The sequence below is a fragment of the Vigna unguiculata genome, chromosome 3 (assembly GCF_004118075.2).
Source record: "Vigna unguiculata cultivar IT97K-499-35 chromosome 3, ASM411807v1, whole genome shotgun sequence".
Lineage (NCBI taxonomy): Eukaryota > Viridiplantae > Streptophyta > Magnoliopsida > Fabales > Fabaceae > Vigna > Vigna unguiculata.
Window position 1 is genome coordinate 5585465 of NC_040281.1, and position 14215 is coordinate 5599679.

At 35.2% G+C, this 14215-nt stretch overlaps 3 protein-coding genes across 5 annotated transcripts; 2 read left to right on the forward strand and 1 right to left on the reverse strand.

The window, feature by feature from the left end:
* The first annotated feature begins 1055 nt into the window (after positions 1 to 1055).
* LOC114179773 (ethylene-responsive transcription factor ERF110-like) lies at positions 1056 to 2714 on the forward strand. Of its 3 annotated transcripts, XM_028066225.1 has the most exons (3): positions 1057 to 1312; positions 1396 to 1872; positions 1947 to 2714. In XM_028066225.1, exons 2-3 carry the CDS (start codon positions 1500 to 1502, stop codon positions 2543 to 2545), a joined length of 972 nt encoding a protein of 323 aa, XP_027922026.1. In that variant the 5' UTR covers positions 1057 to 1312; positions 1396 to 1499; the 3' UTR covers positions 2546 to 2714. The 3 variants fall into 3 exon arrangements, with proteins under 3 accessions (XP_027922029.1, XP_027922026.1, XP_027922028.1); XM_028066228.1 differs by having other exon boundaries at positions 1056 to 1830; XM_028066227.1 differs by having other exon boundaries at positions 1058 to 1860.
* A 738-nt stretch (positions 2715 to 3452) lies between these two features.
* Positions 3453 to 8687, reverse strand: LOC114179772 (26S proteasome non-ATPase regulatory subunit 12 homolog A-like). The gene is made up of 12 exons (XM_028066224.1): positions 8573 to 8687; positions 8137 to 8322; positions 7455 to 7562; positions 7263 to 7367; positions 7103 to 7159; positions 6803 to 6999; positions 5155 to 5254; positions 4945 to 5057; positions 4691 to 4841; positions 4525 to 4602; positions 4001 to 4249; positions 3453 to 3842 (listed from the first exon to the last, which is right to left on the reverse strand). Exons 1-11 carry the CDS (start codon positions 8573 to 8575, stop codon positions 4031 to 4033), a joined length of 1317 nt encoding a protein of 438 aa, XP_027922025.1. The 5' UTR covers positions 8576 to 8687; the 3' UTR covers positions 3453 to 3842; positions 4001 to 4030.
* A 656-nt stretch (positions 8688 to 9343) lies between these two features.
* Positions 9344 to 13830, forward strand: LOC114179771 (ubiquitin carboxyl-terminal hydrolase 27). The gene is made up of 10 exons (XM_028066223.1): positions 9344 to 9828; positions 9930 to 10047; positions 10239 to 10339; positions 10568 to 10798; positions 11469 to 11537; positions 11638 to 11766; positions 11900 to 12037; positions 12142 to 12204; positions 12409 to 12741; positions 13362 to 13830. Exons 1-10 carry the CDS (start codon positions 9622 to 9624, stop codon positions 13632 to 13634), a joined length of 1662 nt encoding a protein of 553 aa, XP_027922024.1. The 5' UTR covers positions 9344 to 9621; the 3' UTR covers positions 13635 to 13830.
* Positions 13831 to 14215: the final 385 nt, after the last annotated feature.

The following is a 14215-nucleotide window of genomic DNA, read 5'->3' on the forward strand; positions in this document are numbered from 1 at the left end:
AGTGTAAGGTCTAGATAATGCACAAATCGACAATTGATCCACGTGTCAATTTGAATTAATTAAGGTTTGTTTTTTGAGTACTACCCTACTATTTCACAACACGACAAATAATACCGCGTATGTCTTCTAAACAAACAAAGCGTTGACCACCCAAATCTTCTCAAACTTCTATCCACTTCTCACCAACACATTTAATTAAATAAATAAATAAAGCCACAAAATACCAATTTTTGTCTACTAAGTCGGCAAGATTTAATACCAAATTATTGTTTAATTATTTCTTAATCACTTACTCCTTTGATAAGAGGAGTCAGTAGCTGAGAAGAAAAAAAAAATGGAAAGCTCTGCAGATTTTAATTTTAAAACTTAGTTTGATTTAGCTTCTTATTCTTATTTGTCTGTTTGGTTTTATGTATCGCATTTTTTTGTAGTTATAGTGTTTTTTTTTTATAATTTTCTACTATATAATGGTAATTTAAGTATGTGTTGGTGATTGATTCATGGAATTAAAAAAATATTAAAAATTAAAAGCAAAACCTACTATTTTAAAAGTAAGTCAAAAGTAATAAGTTAATAGCTCGACTGTTATTAGATTCGATCTCTTAATTTAGGTTGAGTTTAAACATACCAGACAAAAAATAAAAATTAGGAAATACTTCATATGGAGAATATAGAAATTCCCAATGTATAATTATACCTTTTTTTTTTTTCATTTGCATTCTGGATAATGTAAAAGAACCAATAGTCAACGGTTATTAGTGCTGACATGGTTTCCATTGGTAAACCATATGACATTTTGAAAGTATAAGTATACATTTGAATAAATGATGCAATTTCGATAAATGTAAATAATAAATTAAATGGCAAGTTGCCGCTTTTGTAACAGTGAAGGGAAAACACTAGAATTAAATATATTTTGAATTTATTATTATTAATATTATATGTAGACAGCTAACTAATATTGTCATCTTGAATATTTTATATTAGAAATAAAATAATGTATTATCAATCAATTAAAAAATATATATGTATAACTAATTTTTATATATAAACTAAAAAAATTAGATGTTGTGGAATAAACTATGGACGGTGATGGTCCCCGGTTTGGTTTTGTATAAAACGTACGGCATGATGTACGCATAGAGAAATTGGATTTGAAAACTTGATCTGGTCGTGAAAGTAACATCGTTTAGATATCCATGGATAAAATAAATTAAGATATTTTTTGAAGTCGGCCGTCACTACTACTGTTACCTTTTTTTCTGAGCACCGTCAACTTGGTTCTCTCCACTCAAAGGCAACCAGTTTTCAGGTTCACACCTTCACCCTTTGACCTCCATCTTTTCAACTACTTGCATTGTTTTTGTATAAGTTACTTCTTCTTTTGTTCCATAGTTTAAACACTGAGGAGTCTTGGTGGCGGCCATAACCAGTTCCAATTTTTGGTTGCTACGAAGGGTTAGGTTAAAAATTACAGAGGTGAAGTTGTAAGTGTAAATATGGCGAATGGTAGAGAACAGGGTAACGAGGGTGAAGCGGGAGACTATCGTACGCTGTCAATGCCGATGATGTTTTCGGGGTTGGATAGGGAGAGGGAGATGTCAGCCATGGTCTCTGTTTTGACTCAAGTTGTGAGTGGAGATGAACATAGTCATGATCACTCCATTCTTCATCAAAACATTGACAACAATGGAAACGGAGGTGGTGATGGTCTTACTATTACATCGAACATAGATTCTGGTTCCATCACAGCATCTTCTGCATCTTCATCTTACGGTGGAAACTCTGTTCTCAAGAGAAGGAGGGAAGTTGATACAAGTGATCCTCCAGGTGGAACTTCTTTCCCTGCTATTTCAACATGTAAGCATCAAAGTGAGTAGTGAGTCCTTTGTTTTTGGTGTTTTGTTAAGTGGAAAGTTGGATTTGATTTGTGTGGAATAATACAGATGGAGTTGGCGAAAGTTCAAGCAGGGTGTACGATTACGAGTACAGGGCAGAGAGGATGGGAGTGGGAGAGGAACCAAAGAGGAAATACAGAGGAGTGAGGCAGAGGCCATGGGGGAAATGGGCTGCGGAAATAAGGGACCCATTCAAGGCTACCAGAGTCTGGTTAGGAACATTCGAGACTGCTGAGGATGCAGCCAGAGCCTACGATGAAGCTTCCTTACGTTTCAGAGGCAACAAAGCCAAACTCAACTTCCCTGAAAATGTCAGGCTCAGACACCCATCACCGCAACCACCACCACCACCACCCACCCTTTTCTCCATTCCGTCTACAACTCAACCCATTGTTCACACTCAGCCTCAAGCTCAGAGTTCACGTGATTACGGCAACTTTTACGAATATTGTTATTCGCATGTTCATGAGTTTCCCGTGAGCCTCTATGACCAGGTTGCCGTCTCATCACCATTCTCTGCGGCGGCTTCTCATCTTCAATCTTCACCTTCCTATTCTTCTTCCTCAACTATCACTTCTTCCCAACCACCTCTTCCTTCTACTTATGCCCCTGCTTACACTAATACCTCCCACCCTTCCGCCTCATAGTTATATATAATCTCTCCCTTATTCATTTGTTTAGGACCATAATTACCAATAATTCACCACGTTTGTGAAATATTGTCACTATCTTTGTGGGAAATCCCTTCCCAACAAACTTTTATTTAACACGTGTATTAAAATTTAAAACTCCATTTTAAATAATTTTGACATGAAACTTTGTTTCAAATTGTTCATTTAAAAAGTAAACGGCATAATAAACGTCGTTTTTTAACGGTGCAGTAAACTTCACCTTTTTAATGTACAAATTTGGAAAAGGATGACCAAAATTGTCAAACAATGCATTCCCAACGTACATAGAGAGACACATCTGGCGTAGGTTTGACCTTCCACACACCACACAATTGCCTCATTCTGTATTATAACAAACAAAAATATCGAGCTCCATTTTGACCACCATGTTGACATTTTATTAGCAATGCCAGCATAGGTGAGTGAGCAACTTCAGAACACGAAAAATACAATTAGTGAATGAGGCAATTGATATGGTCTACGATCTACGGAGGTTCTAATTTATGAATAACACGGAGATAACACGGAGGTTATAAAAAGACTCACAATTTAATTATGACTTCCGTCTGGCCACAGTAATTTCAATTTATTTATAACTCATGTATTCTCCAAACGAGGAAATGATGCAAACTCACATCACACGTTTACAATAAATAGATATATCTGTGACGTGCTAAGTGCCAGAAAAAAATATTATGCTTCAAATTTGCTACTTATAGCCGTTGACCAAAAGACTAGAATATCGTTTCGTGAAAATCTGATAATTACTTTTTTCCCTTATTTTTCTAATACAAGCAATAAAGTGGGAGTTTACTACTATCTTCCTTCGAAACTCATCCACCGATGTAGCCTTCGAAGATCCCAAACCCGAACAATAGATGCATTGCACGCAACTAGCAAATTGTCATTCAAGGAAAATATCGTGTCCAAATTGAAACAAAAAAAAAAAAGTAATCGAGAAAACCGGGGAAAAAAATCAACCAGGCAAAAGAATATAAATGAGCAAACACTCGGTTTCTAGCCACTGCTTCAATCAGGATCGTTAAGGATCCTGTCAGGCAGTGGTAAGGTATGAACCAGTAGTATACAACAATGCTACTTACTAATATGAATATATCCAGCTCTACCCTGAACGCATGCGCCACAAAAATATAAAATTAAAAAGGAATTGCGTTCTGCGAAATTCTTCACCAACTCGGTCGGTGACTATTTAAAAAGAACATTGCTGAAATATGCAACTTCAGTACAAAATCACGTCGATATTAGGGTGCCCCTGCAATTACCAGAAACAAGCATTATGGCAAAACAGAAATACTGAGCCGCCGAGAACAGTCGATATTCGACCATTTTCTTTAAACAGTTTTTCCCCATGTCCCCAACCACTCAAAACTGCGATAAAAAAAAATGATGGAAAAAAGGACAAAACCTTACATGTGATTGTAACTGTTGATATGGATCTTCTTAAACCTTCAATGCAGCTTTATGGACCATGGTTTCCTTGTGTATTTGATGACAGCTCTTCTCCACAAGATCAAGAAGTTTATCCAGGTTTGCTGCCCATGAGTTAAGAATATCATTGCTATCCTTTGCGGATTGGAAACAGACTATTCCCATTGGCCTATCAATCTTTGCCACCAGCGCCTTAGACACTACCATATCTGAAAGATGCTTCTCAGCTTCCTGAATTTTGTATGAAGTATAAACTAGAATCATAACACTAAAAGAAATAGCATTTTAAGAAAATGAAACAAATTTCGTACAGATTCCATATTCATATGCAACAAAATAAACCACTAGAGGTGATAAAAGCAAACCCCAGAAGCACACCAAGATCATAATTTTTCCTTTGAAACACAAGCATCCAGTGGCAGGTTAGGTATAACACCAAAACCATTCGAAAAGCTCTCCACGGTAACACTAGACTTAAAAGCACAACAACGACTAAAATCACAAACCTGTACACTGAGACACAAAAGCTCTGCAAGTCTCTTCAATGTAATTCTTGCGTAGTATTTTGAAACAACAAGAATATTCTGAAAGGTAAAGGTTCCGTATTAATGCTCGCAAAAAGAAGTACAACAAATAAAGCCACACAAGACTAATCAGTTATTTTGTATTTACATGTTCAATTATTCGTTGCTTCAGATCCTCTGCTGCTTTTTCACCCAGAGATTCCCCAGAAGCCTTCTCATTCTCAAAATCATTCTTATATGTATCCCATAGAGTTGTCCATTGGATAACTTCCATGGTAATCAGCTGTTTCAAAAGTAACCTAGGCACAAAATATACATCAATACGCACTAAATGACAAGGAAAATCTTAAAAAAATAAAAGAACATGACTTGAAAGACATGATAAAACAGGGGATAGCATACTTGAAGTTCGGAATCTCAGATAGATTCTTATCCTCCAAAGTGGAATTCAGAAGGCTTGACTGCATTGGATCATGTGGTGCTAGAACCAAGTACCAACATATTTTCCTTAGGATCTACATGTACAAAGTAATATTAAGAAAAACATAACAATACAAAACATATCTCGCAGCAACAGAAAAGGTAAAAAAGTAAAACGAGGAGAAAGCTTACAGGAGTCCACTTTGCAGGGTCTTCTTTGACAGATGGAATCTCATATATTGACTTGTAGCAACGGCAAATCTCAAGATAATCATTATTATGGGAATAATACCTTTAAATACAAACAAAACCAGCATAAGAAAACTAAGATTTTGAAATATCATAAAAAATCAGCTGCATAAAATAAGTAGTTAAAACATATGTAGCATGAAGATACATTAAACAAACACTCATCTACATCATTTTACATTACTAAAGTCTGAAAGTAAACATTGCACCAAATTTGAAAAGCACTGGCAATTAGTTGGTAGAATGTCCGCACTATGGCAATTACATACAGTTCACTACTGTCGAAATTTACAAGCCATTTAAAAGGTGGTCTTTTAATTGACACATTAAATATGCCCATGGTATCATAGCTCGTCCCAAACCCATCTAAAAGGTGGTCTTTTAAACCCTTGGCAGCCAACATAAAGCACGTTGATATACTGAATTTGGACCACTCACAACATGACACTGAATTAATGGGAATTACAAAGTTAACATAAAAAAAAATCTTATTTATCAGAGAAATGAACATAATTGATAGGAGACAAAGTAGGACTATCATTATCATTCAAAATCAATTAATTCAGTGCAAAACACACTACCAAAGAGGAAAAATATGTTTTTTACAATACTAAATTAAATTAAATAACAGTTACAATTGAGGACAATTACATACCTAAAAATTTAAATAAAGTATACAGAGTAAAACATCTTATTTCTATATTTAGGACTGACTTGTTTCAGTTTTAGAACAAAAGTGCTCTTCTAAGTCGAACAATGCTTCATAGAAATTATAATAATTATGAAAACCTCTACAATTATTGATATAGTACTTTTCTAATGTGTGAATTGGCTGTGGAAAAGGAATAGTTTAATAATTGATTACATTAATAATCAATTATTTTTATAATTTATAATAATTTACAGAAACGTTATTTTAAGAGAATATACTTCATTAGGGTTGTCTAAAATATCACTTTTTCTACAATAAAATTACAGGAAAATGGTAATGAATTATCAAGTAGCTTATAGTAGTTGATTTTCTATTTGAAAATATTAATTGTTAATAATAAAATGGGAAAACAAAAAGCTAGGCAATGATCTCATCCCGCAAATTTTACTTATGACATCAAACAAAGAATAAAATCTACACATGCACAAAAAGAAAAGAAGGCCGTGTTTACCAATCTGCATTTTATCTTTAAATACTATTGAAACAAATCACCAGAATAGTCAACAAAAATTAGTTCCATTGATATAGTTATTAAAAAGGACAATACAGGAATCGTTGGATGCCCTAATAATCCCAATTGTATTTAAAGAAACTGGAACAAATGCAAGCAAGAGATCTTAAGAGAGTGTGAACATATATTACAGGTACACAGTCATTGGCAGTATGCCTTATTTTGGAGAAGACCTAGAATGCACCTATTGGACTGACTAGCAGGAATGTTTATAGAAGCCCAAAAGAAAGAGCAATTTTCACCTTTTACTTGATTAGACTTATCTCAAATAAAAAGGAAAGAGATATCAAATTTACAAGGGAAGGCATAATAACTGCATCATGATAGAACAAGAAAAGTAGGGCAACATTAAGTACATATTCAATTACCTAATCATTAGCTCATAGTAGATCTGCTTCAACTCCAGCAAAGAGGGTATATCTGCAGGGGCCTCTTCAACAACATTATCACCTTCTTTAGGCTTTTTCTTTTCCTTAGATGTATCGGCATCAAATACTCTAGGACTAATTTTTCTAGAAAGTATTTGTGCACGAACATAATCCTCACGGTCTAGACACAAACGAACCTACATACAAGATTCTTAAGTCAGCTACTGAATTACAACACAAAAAATGAATGCCCTGCTATTGCTGTAATCACAGAAAGAAACACAGAAAAATGTCTCATACTTGTTCCAGAATGAATGCAATCTTCTCAGTCTTGGCCATGGCACCAAAAGTTTCAACCTGTTAATATTATCCATTCCATTAGTAAACTGAAAACTAATTAGTTATGTTATAAAATTCCAGGTCACATAAAAGCAATAAAAATTAACACATCCCCACTGACCGCAATTTCTTGCATCAAATCAGCAGCTTCAGCTATATGCCCTTGATCTTCCTTGATCTTCGCAAGTTTCTTGATCAATCGTGCTCTCTCTATTTCCACGTATATCTAAAAACAATACAACATTTAAAAATACATGATGATATAACAACACTGATTAAAAAGAAACAAAAGGTTCAAAATTAGCACACTCACTTTCCCTGCAGACACACTGTTCAACGTTTTGATGAGTTCTATGCGAGTTTCAACATCTGGTGTCTCATCAATATATTGCATAGCTTGCTGTACCATAGCTGTTACAGCCTGCAAACAAGAACCATCTCATTAATGACAGACAAATACATGCTTCATAAACCAGTTACGTCACAACATTACGATTTTGGGACCCTCCGTGACCGCATTGTCACTGATTATGATTGCATCTGTGAGCAATTTTCTATAATGTCAACGATCACGACGAATCTACGACGCCAACTTAAAACCTTGGTACCATTTATAGAAACAAACAGAAAACATATGTACTGTACACTCTTATCTACGAAGAAACCATACATGTGGTTTTTAACACAGCCTACTCCGCCGAGACTAAACAGCAGAGAACTAACATTCCCATAAAAAAACCGATAGTTCATATACATAGTTTGTGGTCAAAATTAAATTTCCGCCACTCATTTCCTCGAATTTACTTAAAACACGTTTGTATGTAAACATCTTCCATTATAAATGCACAAACAACTACCAATATTTCAGAGCCAAGTAAAACCCTAAACCTCCTCACAAAACACCACCACTGTGCGATTCACAAAACCTAAGAGGTTTTTCCACACAAGTTGAAAACAAAGGAAAATTAACAACCGAAGCTCAGCGCAGCGAGAACCTGTTTAAGCTGGCCACGGCGTTTCGACAAAACGACAATCTGGTCATTGAGGGTTTTCCAGGCTCGCGCATCGAAGCAGAGCTGCAGAATGTCTGTGACCGCCTTTCTCGTTCCTGCCACGTCACCGGCGAGTCTCATCTGCTTCTCCACGTTCAGCAATTGCTCTATCGCCGAGTCCAAATTCGCCTACAGAAATTTTCAGAGGAACCGTCAGCGCAAAGAATCGTTGAATTTCGGTTCAGAGATGAAAAATTGGTAATAACATTAGCAGAGCCATCGAAGCAAAAAAGCAAGTGCGAAGCAAAATTAACGGTAGAAGTGTGGGAATAAGAGTAGAAGACGCATGCGACAACAAAGAAAAGAGAGAGATCTGAAATGGCTTCGATCCATGAATGAACTGAGTGAAAGGGGAAGAAGCGTGAAGAAGAAAGAGTACCATGGTAGGATTGTGGGCGACTGAGAGATCTCCGAAGGAGTTGTCAATTATTGAAAATTGAAAATAAAAGTAAAAGTGGAAGAAGGTAGAAGAGGGTGGAGAAATACATGGATGGTCCTTTTATACGCTGCTAAGGCCCACCCAGGCCCAGCAACGGTCTCAATTCACCACTGGCCCGATCCGCTTCCGTTTTTTCTTTTTCAATTCTTGAATTTTCATTTTGAGTTAATTAATTTCGTTTGGATGAAAAAAAAAATAATTCATACAGATAGATAAAAGATGAAAATTTGTATAAAGAAATCACAATTATAAATATTTAGGTTCATAAAACAAAATTGTTCCGCTAACCTTTTAACAAATTTTAACTAGTATTGTGATGTTTCAAAATATATTTATCTTTTTTAATATATTGATATTAATGTATTTTAAAGCTTTAACAAAAGTAGAACACAAAAAAAAAATCAATAAAACACTAGACTCACTATAGATTAAATTTACATTGAGGGGTGAAACAACAACCACATTAGGTTAAAAATAACAATCATTTGATAAATACTATGAGTTTATTATAGTTTTAAAATAGACCTCTTGTTTATACAACCATTGTTTGTGTCTTTTCATTTTCTATTTGCTGTTACATCATTCCTTGGTTTCTTTCTCTCATCATTCATTTCTGGCATCACCATGTCATTCATTATATAGCATTTTTTTTTTACCTTCTAAAAGAACTAAAACTTGGTTGGTACTTGAGAGTGATCACAACAAAGTAGCTTCTGTAAATATGAAATTGAAAAAAAATGTTTAATTTTTCCTTAACATCCTTAAAAAACAACATTTTCGTATTTTCCTAAAATTTACACACACAGTGTATATGGTTCTCACACAACAAAAGAAGGTACCACAGAGAAGATTAAAAGCAAGCTGGGATGAATTTGCTGAGTCTGAGTTGGAGACGTACATAATAACTTGGAGGATCATTTCCTTTCACTTCACTATTTATCTAACCGTTGGGTTCTGAAGCGGTCGCTGGGCGTGGAATCTGAAAAAGGATGAGGTTTAACGAGTGCCCTATGAATTGGATTGGTGTAACGGTTGGTGGTGTCGTGGGCGTAGTGGGTGCCATATTGACACTAAAAGATGGCAAAGTGGGGATTCCATTAACCTTCGCTACGCATAGTAGTGGCTCCGACAAGTCTCTTTTTGTTCCCGGTTTGCAAAACCTCCAAAACAATTGCTTTCTCAACGTTGTTTTGCAGGTAAACTCTCGTGTTGCTTCTTTTTCTTCGATCCCCAAAAATGAATTTTTATGCTCGTATTCTGCAAAAATTATATTTTTATCGTTATTTCTTTGTTTCAGGCTCTAGCCAGCTGTTTTTACTTTCAGGGCTTTCTTCACGTCGTGATGGGAGAGTGTGGGAATAAGGACCTGGACGAAAACATGCCCCTTTCACTTTCTTTGGCTAATTTATTAGAAGGTAGAATGAATTTGACTAAGTGGATAAACTTCTCTCTAAACATTCACAAGAAAAAAAAAGAAAAGAAAAAGGAAAGTGAATGAAAAAGGTTCCTTGTAATAGTTTCTCTAAAATTCAAGATTCCTTGTAATAGTTTCCTTGTAATAGTTTCTCTAAAATTTGATTTTTGTGACTGTGTTATATATGTGCAGAGTTGAGTTCAGTTAGTGGGGAAAAGGTTACATTGAGTCCACGAAAGACTATGCTCGCCATGTCGAATTACATTCCAAACTTTAGTCTGACTAGTCAGCAGGTAGGATTGTGTGTTCTAATGATTGATTTATAGTGTGTATGCAACTGAATGGTGCCACTATTACTCAGGTCCACTTTTAATGTTCAAGGTGGAAGCTACTCTCAGTAGCTTCTGATTTCCATGTTTTTAACGCAAATGTTGAGCTTTAGATGTGGAACCAAGCACATTGATAGTGGCTAATTGATGTTTTAATTCTGTATCAATTGTGTTTGGTTTTTGTTGTTGTAGGATGCTGCTGAAGCTTTTCTCCACCTGTTATGCTCTTTGAGAGAAGAATTTGGAGATTGTTATGCTCCAAAGATGAGTTCTTTAGCAGACATTTTTTCTTCTAATTATAGAATTCTCACTCCAATACAGAGGGACTGTCAAAGTGAGCAGGAACGATGGCAACAGCACTTCCTTGGACCTTTTGATGGGATTCTTGCAAGCAGCTTGACCTGTCAAAGTTGTTCATCCCAGGTACATGGGACTTTTCTCAATGCAGTACAAAAAACTTTTCCCCATTAGTTGGACATAAACTACATGGTCTTTGTTTGTAATTGTAATCTGAGACTGACTAAAGAAGATCTTAGGGTAACATGACATCACAGCCACTAGGTAAAACTTACAGGAAAAGTGAAATTAGTAATTGATAAGTACCTAAGCACTTGGGGAATCCACCCTCAAAAGCTAGCTATTAAAAGGGGGGAAGAATCAAAGACTTCAATACTCTACCTAGCATCTCATATTACTTAATTAGGGACTTGGGCACCCCATAATATCCAAGTTCCTATCACTAATTTAAAATGGTTAGCAATGAAGAAAACATTGGAAATAAGGTTATTGGATGAGATGACTTGGGTTTTTAAGAAGCCACTAATGACTTACTTTGACATGCAAGTTATGGAAATGACTAGCGCCAACTAACTTAATTACTCCAAACTTACAATAAATTACTACTGACTTGATAGTGTACTTATTGGCTGCATGTCTAGCTGTGTTTACTACTATTTAACTTTACACAATATCTATTTTGTTTTATAAAATAACTTTCCAGTTTCCTCTATCATTATTCTCAGCGTAGTTGTGATAATATCTCTTTTGTAATGTTCATTTATTCTTTTTTTAACTTTATATTTGTTCAGTGCAGATCTCAATTAACTTGGAACATTTTGATTGTTTGCCTCTTTCACCTGTGCTGAGTGGTAGTTCCACCATAGTAAGTATCAAAACTAATCTAACTCATTTGTAGCTGCAATGTTATTTCTTTTATAATTGAAGTGTTGCATGCCCTGATTATTAAATGTGACATGTTACAGAGATTTGGTTGTACACTGGTGGATTGCCTGAAGCAGTTCATTGTTGCTGAACATGTTGAAAATTATCGGTGCAGCTACTGTTGGCATAATGCTGCAATCAAATATCTTTCTGTAATGGAAGGAAATGAGGTCCTCCCTGTGTGAATATTTTATTCATTTAGAGATTGATAAAGGCAGCTTAGGGATGCATAGTTGGTGGTTGCCGAATCCAGCGACTAATCTTTGTGTTGTCCAATATGATTTCTGTGCCATTGTTACTCAGGTAGAGCTTGAAAAACTAAGGAGATGCTCTGATCCAGAAATCTGTGATTGCCGAATAATGTATAATCTTGATAAACTACCTTGGTCAAACAGGTTTTCACATACGCTGAAGCAGCTAAGTATTGCTAGGTGTCCAAGGGTATTCATGCTATGTTTTCTGATCAAACATTTCTAATTTTCTCAAGAATCTTTTCTTTTGTAGTTCAATGTCTGAACTACTGAAACATGATTGCCTTGTTGCAGATTTTATGCATCCAGTTGAAAAGAGTTTCTATGAATGCCTTTGGAGAGCTAGTCAAACTACAGGTACTTGAATCTCTGACATATTGGATTATCTCAGTTTTTGTCTCCCCCTTCCAAAAGGAAAAGAAAAGTTCCCTGGACGTAAACTTGACTGTTATTCTATATTATATATTCAATGAACTACACAAAAGATGGTAATAACTGAGTAGCATATGAATTTTCGTTGTGTTTCACTGTAGAATTTTCTGTCACGATATGGTAATGCAGGGCCATATTTCTTTTCCATTGATTTTGGATGTGTTGTCATTCATGACAACTTGGCTGGGAGCAAAGACACAGGACATAGATGTACAAAGTTTGTCATTAAATTTGAAGTACAACAGAAGAAATATTTTGCCAAATCACTCTGATATGCAATCTAAGATAAGAACATTGAAATTTAGTGGCCTTTATGAAGCAAGGAGGATAAATTCAGATGCTCTTGACGATAGATTTGTCTCCTCTACAAATGGATTGGAACTTCATAGTGACACTGTATTTCCCTGCTCTGGCACTTCAGAAAGTACTCACTCAGATGCACATAAGCAATCCAATGACAAGGTTGGTTTAAGTTTTTTTTTTTTTTTTTTCCTTTTTTTATGTTGATGCATTTAATTTACACTGAACCTTGAAATCCCATATCCTTGCATCTTGTTTCTGTCCATAACATGCCCCCTTTAAAGAAGCTTAATGTATCTATTCATCAAATTGGATGTTGGGCACATGAGCTGAAATTTTCTTTTTCTTTTTCCTTGTTAGCTCTTTACATTCCCTTTCTTTGCAAAAGCTGATATCTTTTGTTGCATTTAAATGAAATTAAGTATAGTAAAACCACTTCTTCTTAAACTTTCCCAAAAAAAAAAAAACTAATTCTGAATCAAACCGGTCGAAACCAAAGGTCTAATAATATATTTTAAAAATTAATATTTTTTTCAGGTTTAAGAAAAGGTCCATTGTGAGCATTTTGGTCATGTGGACTTTTTCAATTGTGATCTTTTTTATCCTATGAACTTTTTTGGTCCCGATGGGTCAGGGTCAAATCTTATGGGGTGGACCAACTTGATAACTCTAATTCTGATCGTAATCAATTATAAAAATAATATAATTTTGGCAATTGTCCCAGACACACCCCAAGTGGTTGATATGCTTTTCATCTTCTAACTCTGTTGTGCTTTATGCAGGCACATGCTTCTTGTGATTTAGTTTCTCAAGAAACATGTTTGTATCAACTTGTTTCTGTTGTCGAACACTTTGGTAAAGCTGGAAGTGGGCATTACACTGTTTACAGAAGTGTAAGAGTGAAGTCGTCAGAAGATGTCTCTAATGATGAGCTTAATCAAACTCCAATGCATTGGTTTTGTATTTCAGATTCTCAAGTGCATGCTGTTTCAGTGGAAGATGTTCTTTCCAGTGAGGCCAGCTTGCTCTTCTACGAGAGAATTCCAAGGAACTGAACTTTCTTTTGCTTTGTGAAGTTCTGGGTTCACAACATGCATTGGTTGCTATTTCTGAATCATAGGAGTTCATGGTGTGCCATCTTAACTCACCACGAGTGAGTTAAGAACTGTGCTGAGGATGTTCCAAATTGCATTCACAATCTCTTGAGCTGGGTAATGAAAGAATAAATAACTATACTTGGAACAGTTTTCAGTTGATTTTGTATCCTCACCTAATTTTGTTCCCTTATTGTGGGTTAAGTTAAGCCCATAAAAAAGATTTAGTTGCAGACTGATTATCTCAACAGCTATAGTTGGAGACTGCAGCAGAAAATACTAACTTTTATAAACTTCAATCCATTAAAGTTGATGTTTCAAAAGAATATATATTTTAGAGTTGGCTTAATTAGTTTAAAGAAAAAATAAAATATGAAAAATATTTCATCTTATCGTCTAATTAAAAACTATTATGGATTAAAAAATATTTTTAATCATTTTCACTTTACCACGCAACGCATCGAGGCCATATTAGAATCATTTAAAAGCGGTTTCATTAAGAAAAAACATATGTTTCTATGCAGATACACCATAGTTTTCTT